Source organism: Falco biarmicus, chromosome 2 (genome assembly GCF_023638135.1).
Source record: "Falco biarmicus isolate bFalBia1 chromosome 2, bFalBia1.pri, whole genome shotgun sequence".
Classification (NCBI taxonomy): Eukaryota; Metazoa; Chordata; class Aves; order Falconiformes; family Falconidae; genus Falco; species Falco biarmicus.
In genome coordinates, this window is record NC_079289.1 from 89,457,678 (window position 1) to 89,476,934 (window position 19,257).

The window sequence follows — 19,257 nt, forward strand, 5'->3', positions numbered from 1 at the left end:
AATAGCAGCTTGCTGACACCAAGCTGAAATGGCAAGAAAAGGACCTTTGGGGTTCTGATTCCCTGCAGGACTTCTGTAATCACATTTCAGTCATATCTTGGTGACAGCAAAATCAGCATGGAAATGCAGCATCATTTTATTATTTCCCTGAGCTGAGAAGGTAGTCAACTCATGCCTATAAATCCTGAGTATTTGCTTATGAAAAGGGGTTTTATTTCCTCTGGGATTCTTTAACCTTGTCCTCACTTCACCGTCATTTGGACAAGCTGTACTTTGCAGTGCAGTGGACTTTGTTTTATCAGTCTCTTTTACAGTCTGCCAGCTTTCAGAGTTATGTAGGTACATGAAATGAGTGTGCTACCTTGCCTGGCTAAGGAACAGCATACACTGACTGCCACTATCCCTTGAATTTTCAGCTAGTTTTGCTTTTGTTTTAAACTGGAGTAATATAGTGTTATTCTTCGATGCTAGTGCTTGTTGCTGACTCTATCTGCCAGTTCTGCCTGTTGCTCTTCAGCAACAAATAATTCCTGCTCCTACACCACTAAATCCAGTGTTTGCTAATTCATCAAGTTATGGCTAATGAGATCAATGGGAGGTAAAAAAAATCCAGAAATTATTAATGTATCCCAGGAATTTTCCTCTGAGACTTTTAATTTTGCAAAATAAGGGTCTTCTAGTTTCTTCTGATTATATTGACCTGGAAAGAATGAAGCCTAAACCATTTCTCTTGATGCCATTGCCTCCGTGGGGTGCATGGCTTCCCATGGCCGGTTACATGGTCAGCCCCTGCACCTGGCATCCCTTCACCACTGCAGTTGTCTCCTCCTGCCTCTTTTTTTCTTTACATTTTCTGCCCCAATGGCAAAGCTACATCTCTGTACAGAGGTTATTACCTCTGGGAGTGGTGAACACAGCCTCCACATTAACTCGGGGGCGGGGGGGGGAACCCAAACAAAAACCCCCACCCTATGCGCCTGCAACTGTAAATATGTAAAACATATTCAGGATGTGGGGTGGGAAATGTTTTTGTACATTCATGTTAGCCCATGGTAGGAAGTTGGCTGGGGAAAACCCCCAAAATTCTACCATATGAACTGATTGCAAAAGGCACAAGACTATAGACCAGAACTAAGAATCCTTTTATTTATACCTGTACAAGCTATGCAGTGGTATTTCTATGCTGGTGACTGAAATGGGTCAAATGTGAAAGTTCAGAGAGATTGTGAAGAGTCCAGACTGGAGTTTGCTCATCATGAGAGCAATTAGAAGGAGACTGTTCAAAGGAACCTTTGCAGTGGTATCTGTGTGCCTAATTATAGTAACCAGCTTTGGAAAATCTCACCCTGCAGTTTTACCACTGTGTTTTGAAAACACCACAGCAATATCCAGGTTACTTGGAAACACCAATGGGCTTTCACTTGGAAAACTACTGTCTCTCTCTTGCTTTTTTCCTCGGGTGGAGGAAGGTTTCTAGTAGGAATTTCAGGGGTTCGTGTCCCTCCCCTACTTGGTGGGCTCCTGAAACATGACTTGGAAGATGTGAAGCCACCTCATCATGCTGTAAGCAAACTTTCAGGACAGGATGGGCACCTGCTTTTTAACCTGTTTTGGTGGAGAAGGGAAACAGCTCAAGAAAACGGAGATGCCTTTTCCCTTTGGGTGAATATGACCAGCTGACACCTGCTGTGTGAACAACAGAAATACGCAAAGGTCCAAATGCGAATAAACAAAATGTAGAGGAGTTTCGTTTGTTTTTCATCCTCATGAGCTAATTATCCCCTGGGGTTTTATATCTCTTGCTTTGGCCTCCAGTAAATCTGTGAAATGAAACCAAAACTGGTTTGAAAAGGGAATTCTGCCACGCCCGCCCCCACTTTTCAGTAGAGGTATGTGCCTGTTATTAACCACCGTGAGTGTTTCTGATTGTAATAAAAATCGGAGGGTGGTAGGGCAAGGCCTGGAGAACAGCAGAAGTGCACCTGGCAGTGCTGCACTGGTGTTGGCTGTGCTCCTACCCCAGAGCCCACGTTCACCATCTTCAGACTTAACACTCTCCTCCACGAGCTCCCTACAGGGACTAGTCTGAGCTCCTGATGGGCTCTAAAGCCCTCCATCAAGGTTGCGCTTACCAAAAACCTGCTTGACAACAAAAAATATTAGCCAGGGCTTCTGGAGAGAAAGAAGAGTCCTGGGAGGGAGTTGCGCCTGGATGGTGAAGTTATACCCTGCTTTGAGTGTGCAGTGAGATTAAACATTAGTGGCAGGCACATTAGTCCTGCGTTGTTTTGCTTCAGATAGCAGCTAATGCCTTTATTTAAATTGCAGCCGCTTCCCCGAAACCTGAGTTCCAAAAAAAACCCCCCCAAAACATTTAAGTAATCCTGCCCAGGCAAGCAAAACAACTGGGCAAAGCCGAGTTTGCTTGTGAGGTGAATTATTTAAACCAAGAAAAACAGCTGCACGCTGCAGGTTTCATCAGCACTGCCAACAGTCAGCCCATGCCCCTGTGCGTGCGTGTGTGCGTGCATGGCTGTGTGTACATTCCTTCAGCTCAGCTTTTGCTCCCCCGAGGCGTGTGGAGGGAGAGCCCAGGGGAGTGAGTGCTGTGAGGAGGAAACTTGTGCAAGCTGAAGGAAATAAACCTTCTGGTCAATTCAAAGAAAGGGAGGCACAAAGCACATCTCTGGGCTAGCCTCCAGCCCAAGGTATCGCTGTCCAGCAGTGAATTATGCAATGGTTTCTGGAGTCCCTGCTCCATATGTAGCTGGTGTTGTCCCTGAAGCTGAGACCCCTGCATTCAGCTGGACAGGTTCCAGGATGACAAGCCTCCCAAGACAAAACACCATGTGCAACAATGCATTAAAATACCTATATGCTCTTTTGGGCGGAAAGTTTACATTGGCTTTTTGAATTACGTTGAAAGCAAAGGCTCTTTAAAAGAAGAGGGGAGGGTGGAGGGTTGTTTTTCTTGCACATACTATGTTTTAACTCAAATTATGTAGACAAAAAAGCCTCCTTCCATGCTGTCGCTATGGCTACAGCTCGGAGCATTGTGCAGGAGCCTGCAAGCAGGAAAATGCCAAGTGGAGAGGGGGGCAGCGAGCCTGGCACTCCTTCTACTTGTAGCCGGGTATGACTTGCGGCTGCATCCTCTGTCCGCAAGTTTGTCTGAGGCCACTTTTCCATTCCCACCTGATGGGAACGTGGGAACTGCAGTTGTGAAGTCTTCTGCTGGCTGGCTCAGCCTGAGAACTTCCTGGGTCATGAGCTTGAAAGCAAGAGCAAGGAGGATCTTTGCACCTCACCTCCCAGAGATGTTTTCAGCGCTGTCACACCACCTGCTCTCAAACTCTTCCCCAGAGTCAGGCACGCTGCAGCGAGGGAACAGGGTAACGCAGAAGGCTGACACACCTGCAGGCCCCACGCAAGCCCTGTGCCTGTGCTGTGATGGATTCCCACTGCTGTGATACCAGTGGCTGGCTCAAAGCCTGCTGGTATTGCTTAGCTCTGATCATACGCTCACACTGCAGCTTGGTGGTGTGATCGTGATCCTGGAAATGAAGGAAGTCAAGCCAGGTGAGGTCTCTTCCATGTCTAAACCCAGAGAAAATAAACTCTGTTGTATGTCTCGATTGTAGTTACAGAGTCACTTCGCTCCTCTGGTAGCTTGAGAAAAAGTTATTGAGGGAATTAAAAAATCGGTCTTTTCCTGAGCCATGGCGCTACCATATCACTCTGTTGGAGAGACTGTTACCATAACTGTGGGAATATTTCTGCTGGTTTTAAAAACCCTACCTCTTGGTAGGATCTCAGTAGAAGTCACACCTGAAAGGTTAGTCCTTGTCTTTACTTTCACATGTGAATGTTTAAAATTATCACAGCTGGCTAGAAAAGGTCACCTCATATAGCACCGCCTCACTTGTTTTCTGTGACTCCCTGAGAATCTGTTTCAGCAGATTACATTTAGAAAATGCAATGGTAAACCACATTGGCAGAAGATACAATAAACACTTTTAAATTGATTGAAAATTTGACTAAGCTACTTACTTTCCTAATTAGAATGCCTAACTAGTTAGCTCTTTCTGTTCAGTCATGCAGCTTTGATACTCCGGGGCCTGTGCTTTAAGCAGGTCTGTCCTAGATATCTAATGAACTGTTAATTTGAAAATAAAAGCATTCTTAAACTGCTCTACTAGTAATCACCTTCTGGACTGATATACAAAGCCAAAAGCACCAACTTAAAATAGCTTCAAAACAGACTCCATTAGGATGGAGATGCACGAGTAAGATGCTCAGAGTGAAGTTACTGCAGCTTCACCAATGAGAAGATACAACACCTTGACACTCAGCAAGAGCTGCTGACGACCAGCTCCTCCTTCCCATACTGCCTCCAGTGCTAGCTACCAGGCCAGTTCATTAGGTGGGCTTACTCCCACCTCCTTTGGCCTACTGAACTGGGGAAGAGTTCAGGCTCAGCAAGAGCAAGTAGGAAGGTTTGTAGCCTAGCATTTAATCTGCTGAGCGATTAACTGAGTGATTAAGTGAGAAACAGATTTCTGTTCCCCTCGGGCAGGAGAGGGACTTGAGCCTCTGAGACCTGCATGTGGTATGAACTCTCTCACAGCAGCTGATGTGCGGCGCAGACACGGGGAGTGTGTGGAAATGACTGTTCCTTATGAGAACCTGATCTGCTAAGCCAGGGTAATTTATGTGACAGGTTCTGGGCTCAGTCCTGCCTGTGTTTGTGCATACGCTACCTTCTGCTCTGTTCCAAGAGCTCCTGTATTTCCTTCATGACCTTCTAATTCCTGAGGCAACAGCTGACAGCCGTATCTCACACCTGGGCAGAGCTGGCACACTACTGCCTATGCCTTAGGTAAAAGCAAAACAGAAAACAAGGATGGTTTCACACTAAATGCCCCCCCGCCCCGAGCCTGCTGTTGGCATCAGGCAGAGGGGTATCTTGTTCTTAAAATCAGTTTAGCCTTACCCGTGATTGAAGCAGTTGCTGCCCACTACTCTGGGATGAGGAGACATCTTCCAGAGGACACATGATTTATGCAGTGACAAACATCTGTTCAAAGCCTTTATTTAAACCAGTTCACATTACCAGGCAGGTTTAAGTCTCTTCCCTTACTTTGATCTGGCCAAAAGCAGCCTTTTATTGCAGGGCTGCTGGAGCATGAGGAGCGCAGTGTAAAACTTTCACCATCAGCTTATGAGAAGGGCAGACACAGTACTGCAAAGCTGGTAATTTGTTTCAAACCAGATTCAAAAATTGATGAGCACCATTGTTTTCACTTACTGCTGCGCAAAGGCTTAAACACACAGGATGTTTTCCACTGCTCAACACAGCCCTTAGCTCCAGGCAGCTCAGCACTGCCACTGACTACACAGCACTAAGGCACATGCAAGAATTCTATACCATATCTGAATCATATGCATAAATCCAGATTACCAGCATTTAAGTTTGATGTTTTAAGTATCACATAAAGGAGTGCTTTGTGGTCAAGTAAAAAACTTTCCCTTGGCTGGTCAAACCCACTTTTGTGATTTAGGCTTTGAAATTACAGCTAGATGAATCTTCCCGTTCAGGGTTACATCCTTTTCACTGAGGTGTTCTGCAGTTAACTGGAAGTCCCAAGGAAGCAGTGCCTAGAGCTCCCCACTTTCTAAGTGGAGCTGCTTTCCGAAGCACAAGAAACCTTTAGCCAAATTCAGCAGCTCCAACTGTAACTCAAAGGTAGCCGACTAGCACAGAATGCTCCTGAGACACGACACTCTGCACCACACAGGAAGCAGAGGTTGATCTCTAACCCCTCCAAACATTCAAGATTTGGCACAGGTGCCCAGAACCTCACCACTGGGTCCTGCAGGCATACAAGGACTGGGACTGGACAAGTTGTGCTTCACTCAAGAAAACATTTGGGTGAATGAGTCTTTTATTAATTTGCATGTCATCCAACTGAAAACTGTGAGAATTAAAAGTCAAAAATACTGCCATGAAGTGAAAACACTATTTATTTTTATAAAAGGCAATAATTAAACAAACCCTACCAGTGTGTACATTGTACACATTTGAATGACACTTACAAGAATGAAGTTTCCATATACAAAGATTACAAGCCCACACTGGTAAAGAATGCATACAAACACATACTCAACTTCACAGATGCCTCAACTCCAGATCACAGTAGCAATTACTCTAGGACCACACCTGCATAGATTTTCATTATTAGCATCCACACTACTTTATTCTACTACAAACTGCACACAGAAAGCAAGGAGAAGTTTATTCAGAGAGCACATATATTCACAGAAAGAATTTATTTGCTGGAATAATCTCTCACTCTTCTGTGGCCATCTTCAAGAGATATTCTTTGTCAATTTTGAAGAGCCTCCACCCCTCCTCAGTGGACAGATCAGATGCACCCCTTCTCTTATAGAACCTGATAGATGGTTCATTCCACTCAGCAACAAGGAAGTGCATACTGCTGCAGCGGCACTTCACAGCAACCTGCAAGTGTGCAACAACACATTTGAACCAACAGCACCAGGGAAGACTATGAAGAACTGGTGAAACTATTCAGCAACTATGTATCACCAGAAGTCATCAAGTTCATTGTTGGTCACTTCAGCACATGTCACTGTTTAACAGACTCTAGACAAGTCTAGTTTTTAAGCCATCTAGTGTCCTGTCAACTCCTTTAATTCTGAGTAGTGCTGAAGGAGAAGCTCTCACGCAGCTAGCAGAAGAGCAAGAACATCGTGTTCTCAGTTCTGCTTGTTTAGGCTTATCACTTAGACATACCTGACTCAAGTTCTTCAGAATTTCTGACCCAATGCCAAGTCCTAAAAAAACAAACCACAGCAAGAAACGTAAGTTTTAATTTTGAAGTCCTACAGGAAGCAACTCATCTAATTCTGTAATACATACCTCTATACTCAGCCATCACATAAAAATCTTCAAGATACAGCAGTTTTCCAATCCATGGATCGTAAGTGAAGTAATACATGGCAAAGCCCACAATGCAGTGTTCTGAAACAAAGGGTTAACTTTAACTAGTCTGAATTTAAAAAGGCTTAAGTCTTATATGCATGTTTAAAAATACAGATTGTGACATGCAGACATTTGCTACTGGCTTAGAATTAGGAATGAAGTTCACAAGTAAGCACACAACTGAAAATACAAGCTCTGACAAACTTGTATCTACCTAACAGAATGAAGATTGCCCTTGCCATACCCTGAAATCCTCAAAAGGAACACAAGGCTTTTTTTCCTACAGAGAAATGCATACCCTACTGATGTATCAGTATTTCTGTTCTGGAAGACAAGAAAACACTTTTCACAGCAGATCAATCTTGATGATTGCCTCTTCTACCTCAGCAACCAAAACAGTCTACCAAACTCTATAAAGAACACTGACCTTTCAATGTATATTCCTCTAACTACACTGTGCGAGAAGGCATGCTCACAGGTCACCTTTACAGCAGCATTTCCAGCACCTCAATTTACGCTTCCACAGAGAGAATCACTTTTCTTTACCTTCACCACCATAAAGTCACAGTAAGTAAAGCTGCAGCTTCAATTTTAATTCTGTGGCCCAACACTAAAGAGAAACCAACTCTTCCAACAGCAGCCCACTCAAACCTAAGCCTTGAGTATTTTATCTACATGTACTGTAACACTCTGCACATACTGTAAGAGAAGCGTGCAAACAGATTTCTGATCTACTGTCTTTGGTAAAGGTTTGGCAACAGCACTTGTCCCTGTAGACCTTACCTCATATTATGATCATCTACTTTATTGTGTAACGGATCTTTTAGTTACCTCCCCGCCCATCCATGTACACAGAAGGGCCATGTACATGGCGAAGCTAGAGACTGTAACCTGAAGATTGGGGACAAATTAAAGAAAAAAACGTGATTCAACAGGATTACATCAAGGTAAGTCAGGGTCAAACAAGAAAAGCCATTTAATTAACTGGAGTCAAGTAAATTACGTTACACCTGATCTTCCCACGCCTCCAGGATTAGCAACTACTTCAGCAGAGTATCACGATACGTTACTGCATTTAACATTTAACCTATTCCTCCTACCCCAACTGACTGGCAGAACCTTACGTACAATCGATAACATTACGTATAAGATGCCTGTTGTGTATTTAGCATCTAGAGGTAAGTATTGGGAATCCTCACCTTCAGACGACCACTGCTCTTTTGGCACTTCTGCAACCAGACAGTGGTAGAACGGGTGCTCGCCAAAGCCATCCTCAAGCAGCTCTAGAAAAGCAGAATAAATCGGCACCTGAGCTACAGCCACCGTCACCAGGCCACCAACCCGGCGAGCAGATGCCGCTTGGATACCTTTCTCGGTTAGCACCACTTGATCCTCCATGTCCTCGTACTTGGCTAGTTCCTGGAAGAGAGGGACGTGTCAGCGGACTCTCCCCACCGGCCCCCGCAGCCGCTTCCCCATTGGCCGCTCCCCGCCCCCGGCCTTGCGCAAGAGCTTGTTTTCGTTCAGACACAAGGGCGAGAGTGCCCCCCTCCCCCCCGCAGGCTGCCGGGCCGCCCACCACGGCCGAGACCGACGCCTGAGCGGGTCTCCGGCCCCGCCGCCGCCCGGGCTGGGGGACACGCAGCTACCGGCCCCGCGTCGCCTGCCCCCCCCACCTTGATCAGTCGCAGCAGGTCGGGGCAGTCCTCAGGACGCGCGGCGCGGATGCTGAACGAGGCCATTTTCGACGGCGCTTCCCCCTGCGGCCCCCTCGGCTGACGAGTCCCCGATGTGTGAACAGGAGGAGCAACTGCTTCTTCATTCGTGTCCCGGGCGCGGCGGCCACCTGCGGTCAGTCAGGCTGCTAGCATGTCCCGGCGGCGTTGAGCAGATAGGCGACCCCCGTCCGGCTGGCGCCGCGTCTCCGGCTCGACCTGTGCCCGGCGCGGTGGCCGGCTTCCCTATTTATAGACACTCACGCTCCGCCTCTCCCCTCACGCAGGCCAATGGGAGCGCCCGTGGTGCTCGCCCTCAGCCAATGATAGCGCCCCTCCCCGGAATCTCGCCTCAGCCTGCCAGCAACAGCTGGTGCGGGATGTCTCGTGACTCCCCACCCCCACTCCCCCGCCCGCGCGGTAGCGCCCCCTGGCAGAGCCGGGCGGCGCTGCAGGGCGCCCGGGTTAGACACCCCCCACCCTTCTCCCTCAGCGGCGCGGGGGGAGGGCGGCGGGCCCGGGGCTGAAGGGGACCCTTGGCGCTGCCTGGCGAGCCCGCCCTGCCGCCCCCCGGGGCTGGGGCTTCTCCCGGCACCGGCTGCCAGGGTACCCCGAAAAGCGAGCCCGTCGCTGCCTCGGCGAGCGCGGCTGCGCCCGACTCGGGGCTGCTCCTGCCGGGGCGCCGCGGCACCGTCTCGGGCGCCGTGGCGCCGCCTGGGCCCCGGGGCGCGGCGGCTGTCGGCACGGTATTTTTCACGGCTGTGTTGAGGAAAAAACAAAGAGAAGCCGCTGTACTTGGCTGAAACACTAAGTAATGGTCCGTATCAAACCCCGCGGGGCGCGGAGGGTGCCTGGTACCGAAGTCCGCCCCGGGGCAGGCGCGGCCTGGCGGGGGAGGGCGGGAAACACCGACGGCGGCCTCCGGGCTTGGGGCTTTCCCAGCCTGACACACGCACCGCCGCCGGCACGGTTTACCGGCCTGACTGGAGGGGAAGGGGAGGTGCTGGGAGAAGCACGATGGACAGGAGTGTTTTCGAAACGAGGGATCTGCCAGTAGTCTGCCATGAGGGAGGCTAAGACTTCTTTTCAGTGGAGGTATGGATGTCCTTGAGGAGAGAGGTGGGTGTGATGGAGAATTCAATCTGGATGCTTACCAAAATAGCTTTGGAGTATGAAAGGATGGAGGCATTAACCCCAGCCCACTTCTTCCTCTGAACGTTACCTATGGACACAGATCTGTGCTGCAGAGCGAGAGCTGGATCCTGATCTAGATGACCGTGCATGTCCATAGACCTACCAGCTAGGCCACCCAAAGGAGGAGTATGATTCTTTGGCGTAAACGTGGTTTTCTTTTCACCCTCTTCTATAAATCTTGCAACTATCATGCCCATTCTTAATTACTGTAAAGGAGCTCTTTATTGTACATGTAGCTTAATCTGACTTGGTTTAAGACTGACTTGGGATATGGGAAGACATTAAGTTGTGCTACTGCCTCAGAGTAACAGTCCGGAAAACCTGGATTCCCAAACAGTCTCACAACACTCGCACCCTATTTTTCAGTGTATCCAACAATGTACAAGGTTCTCCCTCTTTTAAACAGAGGGGCTGCCATGGAACATGATACTACAGGAGAACTGTATTAAGAAGCGTGGATTCTGGTGGTAGGTGCTAGCCAAGAAAATCCTTTGGCAGAGTGGAAAGTGCCTACAGTCCTGGAAGAGTGGTTTAGGACTTATGCAAACACTCTAACTGGCCCAGTTTACCCTCTATTGGAGCAAAAATGGAGATGCCCAAAGAACTGAAGCATTTCCAAACCATAAAGCAACAGCCAATGGCTATAATAGAAAAGTTTTGTTTCATGAGTTATGGATCTGGAAATCCTTCAGGACAGGGGTTTTGGTAGGGAGACTGACTCTGAATAAACTAGCAAAGAATAGACTCAGCCCAAGTACATACATTTAATGAATACACATTTTTTCAATCCCTAGAAATTACCTGACTGGGATTAGAAGTGGGGAATACTGTCTCTGTGAAAGATTTAACAGCGTTTGTGTTGTGTCAACTCTTCTTGGTTTACATTTCACAATGAGGAAGTCATGCTGTCAGGGAACTTACTGTTGTATAAGATCAGGAAGTGCCTAGTTCCTTTCATTCTCAGGTCAGAAAAGTCATATGATTTTTGAAGTTTCAGGGAAAAAAAAAAGCTTTTTCCACTTTTGACTTCTTTGATGTCCAGCTTTAACTTGCTCAGAAATATGCTGATACTGTTACCCCAGTGAATACAGTTCATTGGAGTTAGCTTTAAAGTTCAGAAGGTAGAAGGAAGTATCCTGAAGTATCAGAAACGGTTTCATGAAACAATAGGAAAAGAAGACAATAAAAAATAAAAGAACAACAACAAGAAAATGAAAAATATCTAATTATTTAGTTATATATTTATTACATTATTTAGTTATATATTTATTTTTTATATATTTATATATTATTTAGTTATATATTACTAGAGGCATTTTTTCAGAATAAGATTAATAAGAATGGTAAGAATATTTTAGAAAGAGGTTCTAAAAGAACTCAGTTTAGTGAATGCATCAGACTGATGGGCCTTGTACTTCCTTTTGTTTCAAGTCTGTTTGTCTCTGAGCAAGTTTTGTGTCATCTTGACGTAGCTGAGGTCAGTGGTGAAATCTCTAATGACTTGGATAGGGCTTGGATTTTATCCCTGAGTGGTCAGCCTGTTTATTTGCATTTCTCTCCAAGGGAATGAGTAAGTGGTAAGTCTCCTGAAAAGGATCAAGTTTTTCTTAAATGATGCAATAATGTATGCTGGAAAGTGGTTAGTGAACGTGTTTAAGGTAAACCAATGTTGAAATTACTTGTTATAATGAAATATGCACAGAAGTCTGGATTAGCTTGCTTTTCTGTTGCCAGACAGCAGCTTCTTCCACATAGAACCTGCTGACGGTGAATCCACCTGAATCCTTCCACAAGAAGGGTTGGTACTTTGGTGTTTGCCAGGTGGAATGATTAGAATTATCTAAAAAGATCATGCGCATTGTCCTCCTCATTTTATCGCCTCCCTAAATCTTACTTGTAAGTGAAGAAACAGAAAATGCCATGTAAAATAGCAGACACCACTTTCTTTTTTAGCGTGCAAGAGGAACTGGTGTTAATAAAAGCACACAGAGTGCTAGGTAAGAAGCAGGTTTTCCCCACTTCTTCTCCAGAGATGGAGGTCTTGTCTAGTTTCAAGCTACAGGAAATAGCCATGCTAGTTCCCCAAGATCCTTTCACAGCAATGGAACTGGACAATTTATTCAGAGAGTTATGGGACCTCAGCTGGACTTGTACTGATAGTGTATTTTCATTTGCACCTAAATGTCTGAACAGCCTCTTTTCTTGGAGGCTGGACAGAAAGGCTCCAAGTGGGCGTCAGTTTTCTTTCTTTACCGTCAACTAATCAAATTCTCTTTACTTCTCGTGTTTTAATTTTTTATTTCCTCCTTTGCTAGGATTTCCTTTGATTTCCTTGAATTCCTGTATGAATGCCTCTCTCATGCTTCGAAGATTCTGTTCATAAGAAATAAAATAGGGAAGGAGAAGAACTGCTTATTCCACATTAAAATGCAGTGAGCTAATAGAATTTTTCTTATACTATCGAATGTTCTCAAGTATTTCAATCCAAATTGTATCTCCAAATTATATCTCCTGCCAAATCTCTGCAGCAAAATACAGAAAATGCAATTAATATTCAATATTGACCTGTAATTTATCCAGATTAGTCTTCGGACAACATTCAGGATTCTCTTAGCATTTTACTGACTAATTTCTTCCTAATACTTAGAGCTTGCACTGTTATTTATGAGTTCATAGTTGCTTCCCGGTACTTTTTCAAGTAACTTACAATTACTGTTTATCAACACCAGGCTGTACATAGGAAAAAAAAAAATTTCTATCAGAATAGTACAGAATAGTAAATAAATACCACAGTAGCACTGCTCAGAATTCGGGGCAAATGCAAAATTAACAGTTTCATATAACAAAAGTGCATGAATTTCCATATGCTGGCAATAAAAGGACCATCATTTTCCATTATTATCTTTGTAGACATATTTTAGGTCATTAGAACCCTATTCCTGTAAGCTAATACATCTCATCTGTCATTTGGAATAATGCAATGGGTTTACATTTGATGAAGCTGGAATTTAGACATAATTAATTATCTGCCTGCATCCGCACATCATCTATATCATGCATGCAAAAGGTTATAGAAATAAATGTTGTGAAGAAACCAAGCCAGACCTCAGTTTTATAACTTCATGTTTTGGATGCAGTAGAAGTCCCTTCGGCTCTGATCCTGCCATATACTTAAATCAGTGTTCTTGGGTGCAGTACCTCAGGCTCTAAAAAGAATCCTAGGGAATCTAAATTCTTCTTTAAAACTAACAGGGGTTTGTATGATGAGCAGATGTTTTTCTTACATGTCACATTCACGGTTTTGTCTTTTGGCACAGTTTTCTGTCCTGTCCAGAGATGATTCTTTTCATGGCTTCTTGGTTTTTGAACCTGCAGTACACGCCCATACCAGGTTTCCACATTTTTTCCTACAACCAGCTGAATGAGGTTTGCAATAGCACTCTCGATTTCTTCCTCGGTAAGACACACAGAGCAGGTTTATGCATTGTCAGGTAGCTAGGTGTGACTGCCTAGGCCAGCATATACAAAGGCTGTACCTGGGGACTGGCCTTGTAAGATGTTTGGGGGTGCAGGCCAGGTGAGAGGAGCTTCTCCCCTACCGTGCCGTGCATGCCACTCTACCTGCTTGCTGCCTTCTCCACAAACAAGGCTCACCCACCAGGCTCTTTGCTTGTGCCTGTGCCTGGTTATGTGGTCATCAAACAGGAGGGAAGTGCTCGCACCACATCCCTGACAGAAATACTGTGCTGGTAGTAAGGGTCGGTTCCAGGCAGTTTTTGCTCAGTGTGCAAGGCACACAACTTCAGTCTCTCAGTCTTTCGAAACAGAAATCTGCACCCTATCACAAGTTTCATAAAAAAAGACACGAATCCTGTTTTTCAATTCACGTCACCTTAGTTTGCTTGGAAGCAATTTATCAAAAAGGATGTGATAGAGAAAAAAACTGACGAGGTGTGACTTTTGCAAATAATGAATAATCCAGTTAATGTACTTTGACTGTTTGCTTAGAGCATCTGTTTTCTCATAGCCTCATACAGCCTCAGTGGCATCTTTAGCAAGGTATGTTTAACGACTTCATTGCTAATTCGTACCTCCTAGGAGCACCATTTTGTTGGCAGCGGCCTCTCCGCTCTGAGGTTCTTCAGTTCCCAGTGACAGAAGTAATTCTGATGCGAGTTAATTTTTTTGATTATTCGCCTGCGGAAACCGCACAGCTTGCTCAACAGGGCAGTGCTTCCTTAAACCTCTTCTCCCTAGGACAAGCCCAAGGCTCTCCATTATCTTCCCTAACAGTGCCACCAAGTGACTGGCCAGGGGAGGAGGCCGCGTCCCCCCACGCCCCGGCGGCACACGGCCGTGCCGCGGCGGACCCGGCCCCGCCGGCCGCCGAGCGCCCGCCCTGCCGGTGCGGTGCAGTGCGGTGCGGACCGGCCCGGCCGCGGAGGGGCCCGGGGCCGGTGCCACGGCACGCCCGGCTGCGCGCCCGCGAGCCTGCCCTTTTCAAGACACAGCGGAAAGAAAAGGAGTATTAAAAATCAATAGATTAAACAAAAACAAATCACGGTGTTTATTCAAAGCAAGTCCCACGCACAGCCCGGCGGGCAGGGCCCGCCCGACGCCTAACGGTCGCCGGCGGCCCCAACCTCCGCCCCTGCGAGCGGGTGCGAGGAGACGGAGAGGCCGGCGGCCGCCGCTGTGCGCAAGGCGCGGTCGCTGGCCGGAGGCCGGGGCCGAGCGGCAGCGCCCGGCGGCCCCGGAGCGGCCCCGGGGGCGGCAGCGGGCGCGGGCAGCCGGCTCCGAGCGGCCCTGCGTGGGCAGCGCACAGAGCGCGGCGGCGGGAGCGGCGCAGGGCCGCTCTCTGTGCGGGCGAGCCGCGAGTCTATGGTGCTGGAGGACCGCGTGCCTGGGGCAGGCGTGGCCCCGCAGGCGCGGGCGAGAGGCGGCCCCGCCGACTGCTCCGGCCCCGGCCCCGGCCCCGGCGCGGCGGGCACCATGCTGGCCACCCGGTAAGGCTGCCGCCGTGCCGCTTAGCCCCTGCCCGCGGCGGCGGGGCCGCGGAGGGGGGCGGCCGGGGGAGACGCCGCTCCCTGAGGGGGAGGTGGGTAGCGGTTCCCGGCGGTGCCGGGGAGGGGAGCAGGGCCCTGGGCCGCCGCCCTGCCCGGGGGGTGTCGTGCCCTCACCCTCGCCCCGCGGCCGCCCCGCCCGCTGCCGTGAGGGGGCTCGCCCGCGGCACCGCCGGGCCTGGAGGCGGCCGAGCGCTGCGGGATGCGGGCTGCGCCGGGCCGGAGGCGCCGCTGGCCGCGCCCTGAGACCCCGGGCCAGAAGCTGCATCAGTCGTAGAGAGTTTCCACCGTTGCCACCTATGTCATCTCCGGGGTGTACGAGATTCCACTGGCTTCTGAGGGGTTTTGTGTGTGTGTGTGTTCCTTTTTACTCTCTTAAGCACTCCTAGCATCCTTGCCCACAGAGGAAGCTCGTGTGTACATGATATATATGTGTGGATATGTATATGGGGGAGACACGTATAGGTATGTGTGTACGTGGTCCAACTTTTCTGCTGGTGCCTGGTGACTTGCCTCTTGTTTGAGGTGAAACCCCAGACTCAGCTGAAGAAAATTACCGGCAACCCATGTTCCTTGTCAGGATAACAGTGTGAAGTAGCACGAGAGGTTTTGCTCCTGCTGACCCTCAGTGTATTCTTGTGTTCCCGCAGTTTCACTTGCCTGGAGGAGCTGCACTGGCCAGTACCTGGTCAAATGCTTTCCTGAACTGCTGGGTAGATTACATTCTCTGAAGGGTTTCATGGTTGTCCCTTCTTGCTGAACAGCTAAGAGGATTATATCCTGCACTTCAGGCTTGTTCTGGGTTGCAGCAGTACTAAGCCATGGAGAAGACCAGGCTTAGCTGAATGGGATCGTGTTGGATGCCTTGTGATATCCTTCTTGGGATATTCCACTTTCCATTGCTATGCATACCAGCCAAGTGCAGGAAAAGTGTGTGGTTATGGTCATGGATGATTTCCTAGATGCATGTGGACCCTGTCTGTGTTAGTGTGTCTGCAGGGTAGAAGCTGTTGTTCCCAGGGCATCAGAATAGTCAGAGAAGAGAACAATTACCAGCAGAAAAGCATTCGTCTTGTTTTCAAATAAGGGCAGGTATCAGTTGGAATTTCATCTGGCTTGGAACTGTTGTACTGATTGTATCTGGTTCTAAAAGTCAGGATAAAAATAAGGAATGGGGGTTTCTGAAGTAATCAGCTCCATTCTAAAAATAAATCCTAAATTTATTTTCGTGGCATTACTTTTAATGACACTGAATTTTTCTGCTCTGCCTATAGGTTGTGCATCATGAAGAAGCTTCCTTCTGTTCTGGCTAGAACACTCACGTCTGGGACCAGTGGCTTCCCAGTGCTTCCTGACATGTCTGAAGGTAATTGGCTGTACTTCAGAGCATTTTGCAAGGAGTTTATTGTTTCAGGTGGTGGTTCTTTGTGTGTTTACATGGTTTGGGTAATGGACGTGCCCTTTGCTGTTAGCTCATGGTGTGTTTAAGAAGTAGTAGAAAATCACTGTGTGTTTGGAGATTAATGGCAAAAAATACACATAATCATTGAAGTTGCGGATTTAGAGGCTTGTCTGGTTCTTTAGTTTTGGAAGAGCGTGTGATTTTTTTCCTGGTGGGACAACTGCTTCTCAGGTTGGCTCTAGATATAAAGTCAACATAGTACAGACAGGTGCTATGGTGACTGGAGAGAATGGCCAAGAAATGGAAGACCTGAGTGGAAATAATGTCTTACAGAACCTTTAATGTGCTAATACCATTAATTTCCTAAACTTAGATAAATCTTTTAATCAGATCAGCAGCACTGCCTCATGAAAATGCTCTGTCAGTAGAGCTTTTTGTTGAAAGATTGTTTTAGTGCTCTAATTGTAATAAACAGTAATGTTCCTGTTTCAGAAGCTTTTATAAAAGTTTTCTTGCATTCTAATCCCATGTACTGAGAAAAGAGGAGGAGGGAAAGGGCTGGAGCCAGGTACAAATAATTCCTTTATGGAGTTCTGCTTGTTTCTGAGATGTTCTTGTTCCCTTTGTTCTCTAAATAGAAACCACAGGTTATCCAGTAAAAGAGAAAATGAGAGTTATTTGTTGTTAGAGAAGTTCTTTCCATTATTGTTTATAAATAGTAATTTGGGAGGTTAAAGGAGAGGAGCAAGGATACAGAATATTGCATACTTGCAAATGTTACCCTGCTCTTTTATTTGGATATTTGACAATGATACCACCTAGAAGGCCAGTAAAAATAGTACAGAGGTCAGGCCACCCTGGCCTTGTCTCTGATTTGTTTCCAAGGAATACTAATATATTTTGGACTACAATAACTGTAAATATTTGAGATTCTGTTCCAAAATCATAACATTTAAATAATGTTATGCAGACTTTTGCTGATATGTAAACTAGTTTCCTTTAATTTGGTATCCATGCTTCCACAAAAGCACCAAATAGTTATTCTTACTAGCTTTTTACATGCTTCTTCCATGGTTCTCCCAAAAGCTACACAAAACAAGACTTTGGAGGTTTCCTCTGAGATATCTCTCATCCTGCTTCCTGAAAAATGCACCAGATATTTTTTCCAGAGTTATTGGTGTTTGTCAATAGTACATGGTAGCACCATGTTTGAAAAACTGACTTACACTGCAAGCAGACATTACACAGAGCCAGTAGACAAAGGAACTAGAAAGCTGGCTTTGAAAGAAAGGACAAACTCAGTTGAAAAGACAAAGATACTGACTGTAAATTGGGCAAGGACATGTTTCCTACTGAAACTAAGGAACATGGGCTAAACGGAACTCAAGCAGATAGAATAATCTGGTAACTCCTTACTGGATGTAATTTGCATTGTTTCTTGTAATTGTTAATCTAACCTGTGTTTTCCACTCCACAGGACACTTACCCATTCATGTGAATAATGGTGTGTTGTGGTAATCTGTACATATTTTAATATTTGCTGTAACACTGAACTTACTTAGCTACTGTTTTTCCTTACTTCAGCATTCATGAAAAATGAAACGCTAGTATTCTTCTCTGTCGACTTGCTTAAAGCCTCTTTGCCTCGAGTGAATGGCTCTGATCTTGTTTGTGGCAATGTTGTTGTACTAGATCTCTGTCCGCACACTGTGTTTCTGGTGGCGTGCTGGGTAACACATTTCTAAGAGGCTTGTGGGATACAAAATCTCTTACGCAGTGGCTCCTGCAGTACTTAGGTTCATTTTAGACATTTGAATCCACATCTTTCACTGAAGTCCAGAACAAGCACTATACCAAAACTGGTAGTAAAATACATTGCAGTGGTCTACCTGAACTTGGATACAGTCTGGAGAGGCACCAACACAAGGGGACGTGGATCTCATTAGCAGAGATGAATGCAGTGATCTTGTCCAGCTGCCCTCGTGTCCTTTCTCACAGCACAGTGCAAATAAACTCAGACCCTGCTGCTCTGGTATTAATGATCCACTGATCCCAGTTAGGAGACATGTGAGATACACAGCATGATAATGGTGGATAAGCCCCATTTGCTTTAATTGTTTTGCAGATTTAAGACATTTGCCAAATAAAGGAGAAAGAGTTTATGGATTTTTATGCTTAATTACTTACTTAAATTTCTGTTGTAAGATAACTAATATCTAGAAGAGCAATATAGTTTTCTCAGGGAGGGGGGAAAGAGAAAACCCATGTACTTTTTTTTTTTTTTTGTGAGCCTGTAAAATGGACTAGATTTAGCTTGGCAAATTTGGAAACATTTTTACACTTTGTTGCTTTTATTGTTAAAATAAAAATTACGTGGTCTGAGCCTGGCAAATACTTATTTGTATGCCTGAAATTGAAAGCAGAAGTATTAAATGTGACTAACAGTGTATATACATGTTTGCACGTTTGGACTCGAGATTTTTTTTCAGAGCCTTTTACCTCTTTAGAGTTGAAAAGGAAAATGAACTTTGTTTAGACAATGAGAAAGTGCTGTTTATTCCCTCTCCATCCCAGCCCAGTCTGCACCTGTTGGAAAACAGAGGTTTTGTGTTCTAGAAGCTGTAACAGTGTTTCTGCTAACATTGTATTTATCAAACGCATGCTATGGCAGTTTTACCGGTGGAGTATGAGTAACAGGAAGGTAGTATCTGTTCTGTACAAGCCTGCTGCTTCTTAAGAAAAAAAGAATCAGATCTTACCCCCTTCCAAAAAAACCCGCCCAACTCTAAGCTTAGTTTTCAATCAGTTTCTTTCAGTGAAATTTTTTTTTTGTTCTTAGAATTAGTAGTGGAACTGTTCTAATTTCAAAACATGATTTTA

The 19,257-nt window shown here is 46.1% G+C and overlaps 2 protein-coding genes across 9 annotated transcripts in view; one reads left to right on the plus strand and one right to left on the minus strand.

Annotated features, from left to right (window-relative positions):
• Nucleotides 1-6,006: 6,006 nt before the first annotated feature.
• Nucleotides 6,007-8,963, minus strand: SAT1 (spermidine/spermine N1-acetyltransferase 1). 2 transcript variants are annotated; one of them, XM_056328115.1, is made up of 6 exons: nucleotides 8,680-8,961; nucleotides 8,371-8,422; nucleotides 8,203-8,286; nucleotides 6,941-7,042; nucleotides 6,815-6,855; nucleotides 6,007-6,520 (listed from the first exon to the last, which is right to left on the minus strand). In XM_056328115.1, the coding sequence occupies exons 1-6, from the start codon at nucleotides 8,743-8,745 to the stop codon at nucleotides 6,350-6,352; spliced, it is 516 nt and encodes a 171-aa protein (XP_056184090.1). In that variant the 5' UTR covers nucleotides 8,746-8,961; the 3' UTR covers nucleotides 6,007-6,349. The 2 variants fall into 2 exon arrangements, with proteins under 2 accessions (XP_056184090.1, XP_056184089.1); XM_056328114.1 differs by having other exon boundaries at nucleotides 8,203-8,422; nucleotides 8,680-8,963.
• A 358-nt stretch (nucleotides 8,964-9,321) lies between these two features.
• Nucleotides 9,322-19,257, plus strand: part of ACOT9 (acyl-CoA thioesterase 9) — a 28,915-nt gene continuing 18,979 nt past the window's right edge. Inside the window, exons 1-3 of one of the 7 annotated variants that reach the window (XM_056328103.1) lie at nucleotides 9,322-9,813; nucleotides 16,250-16,341; nucleotides 17,855-17,881. In XM_056328103.1, the coding sequence (XP_056184078.1) occupies nucleotides 9,782-9,813; nucleotides 16,250-16,341; nucleotides 17,855-17,881 (151 nt within the window). In that variant the 5' untranslated portion in view covers nucleotides 9,322-9,781. Of the gene's footprint in view, nucleotides 9,814-14,517; nucleotides 14,919-14,987; nucleotides 15,011-16,249; nucleotides 16,342-17,854; nucleotides 17,882-19,257 lie in introns of those variants that run through there. The other 6 variants (XM_056328101.1, XM_056328105.1, XM_056328104.1 and 3 more) reach the window with 6 other exon arrangements.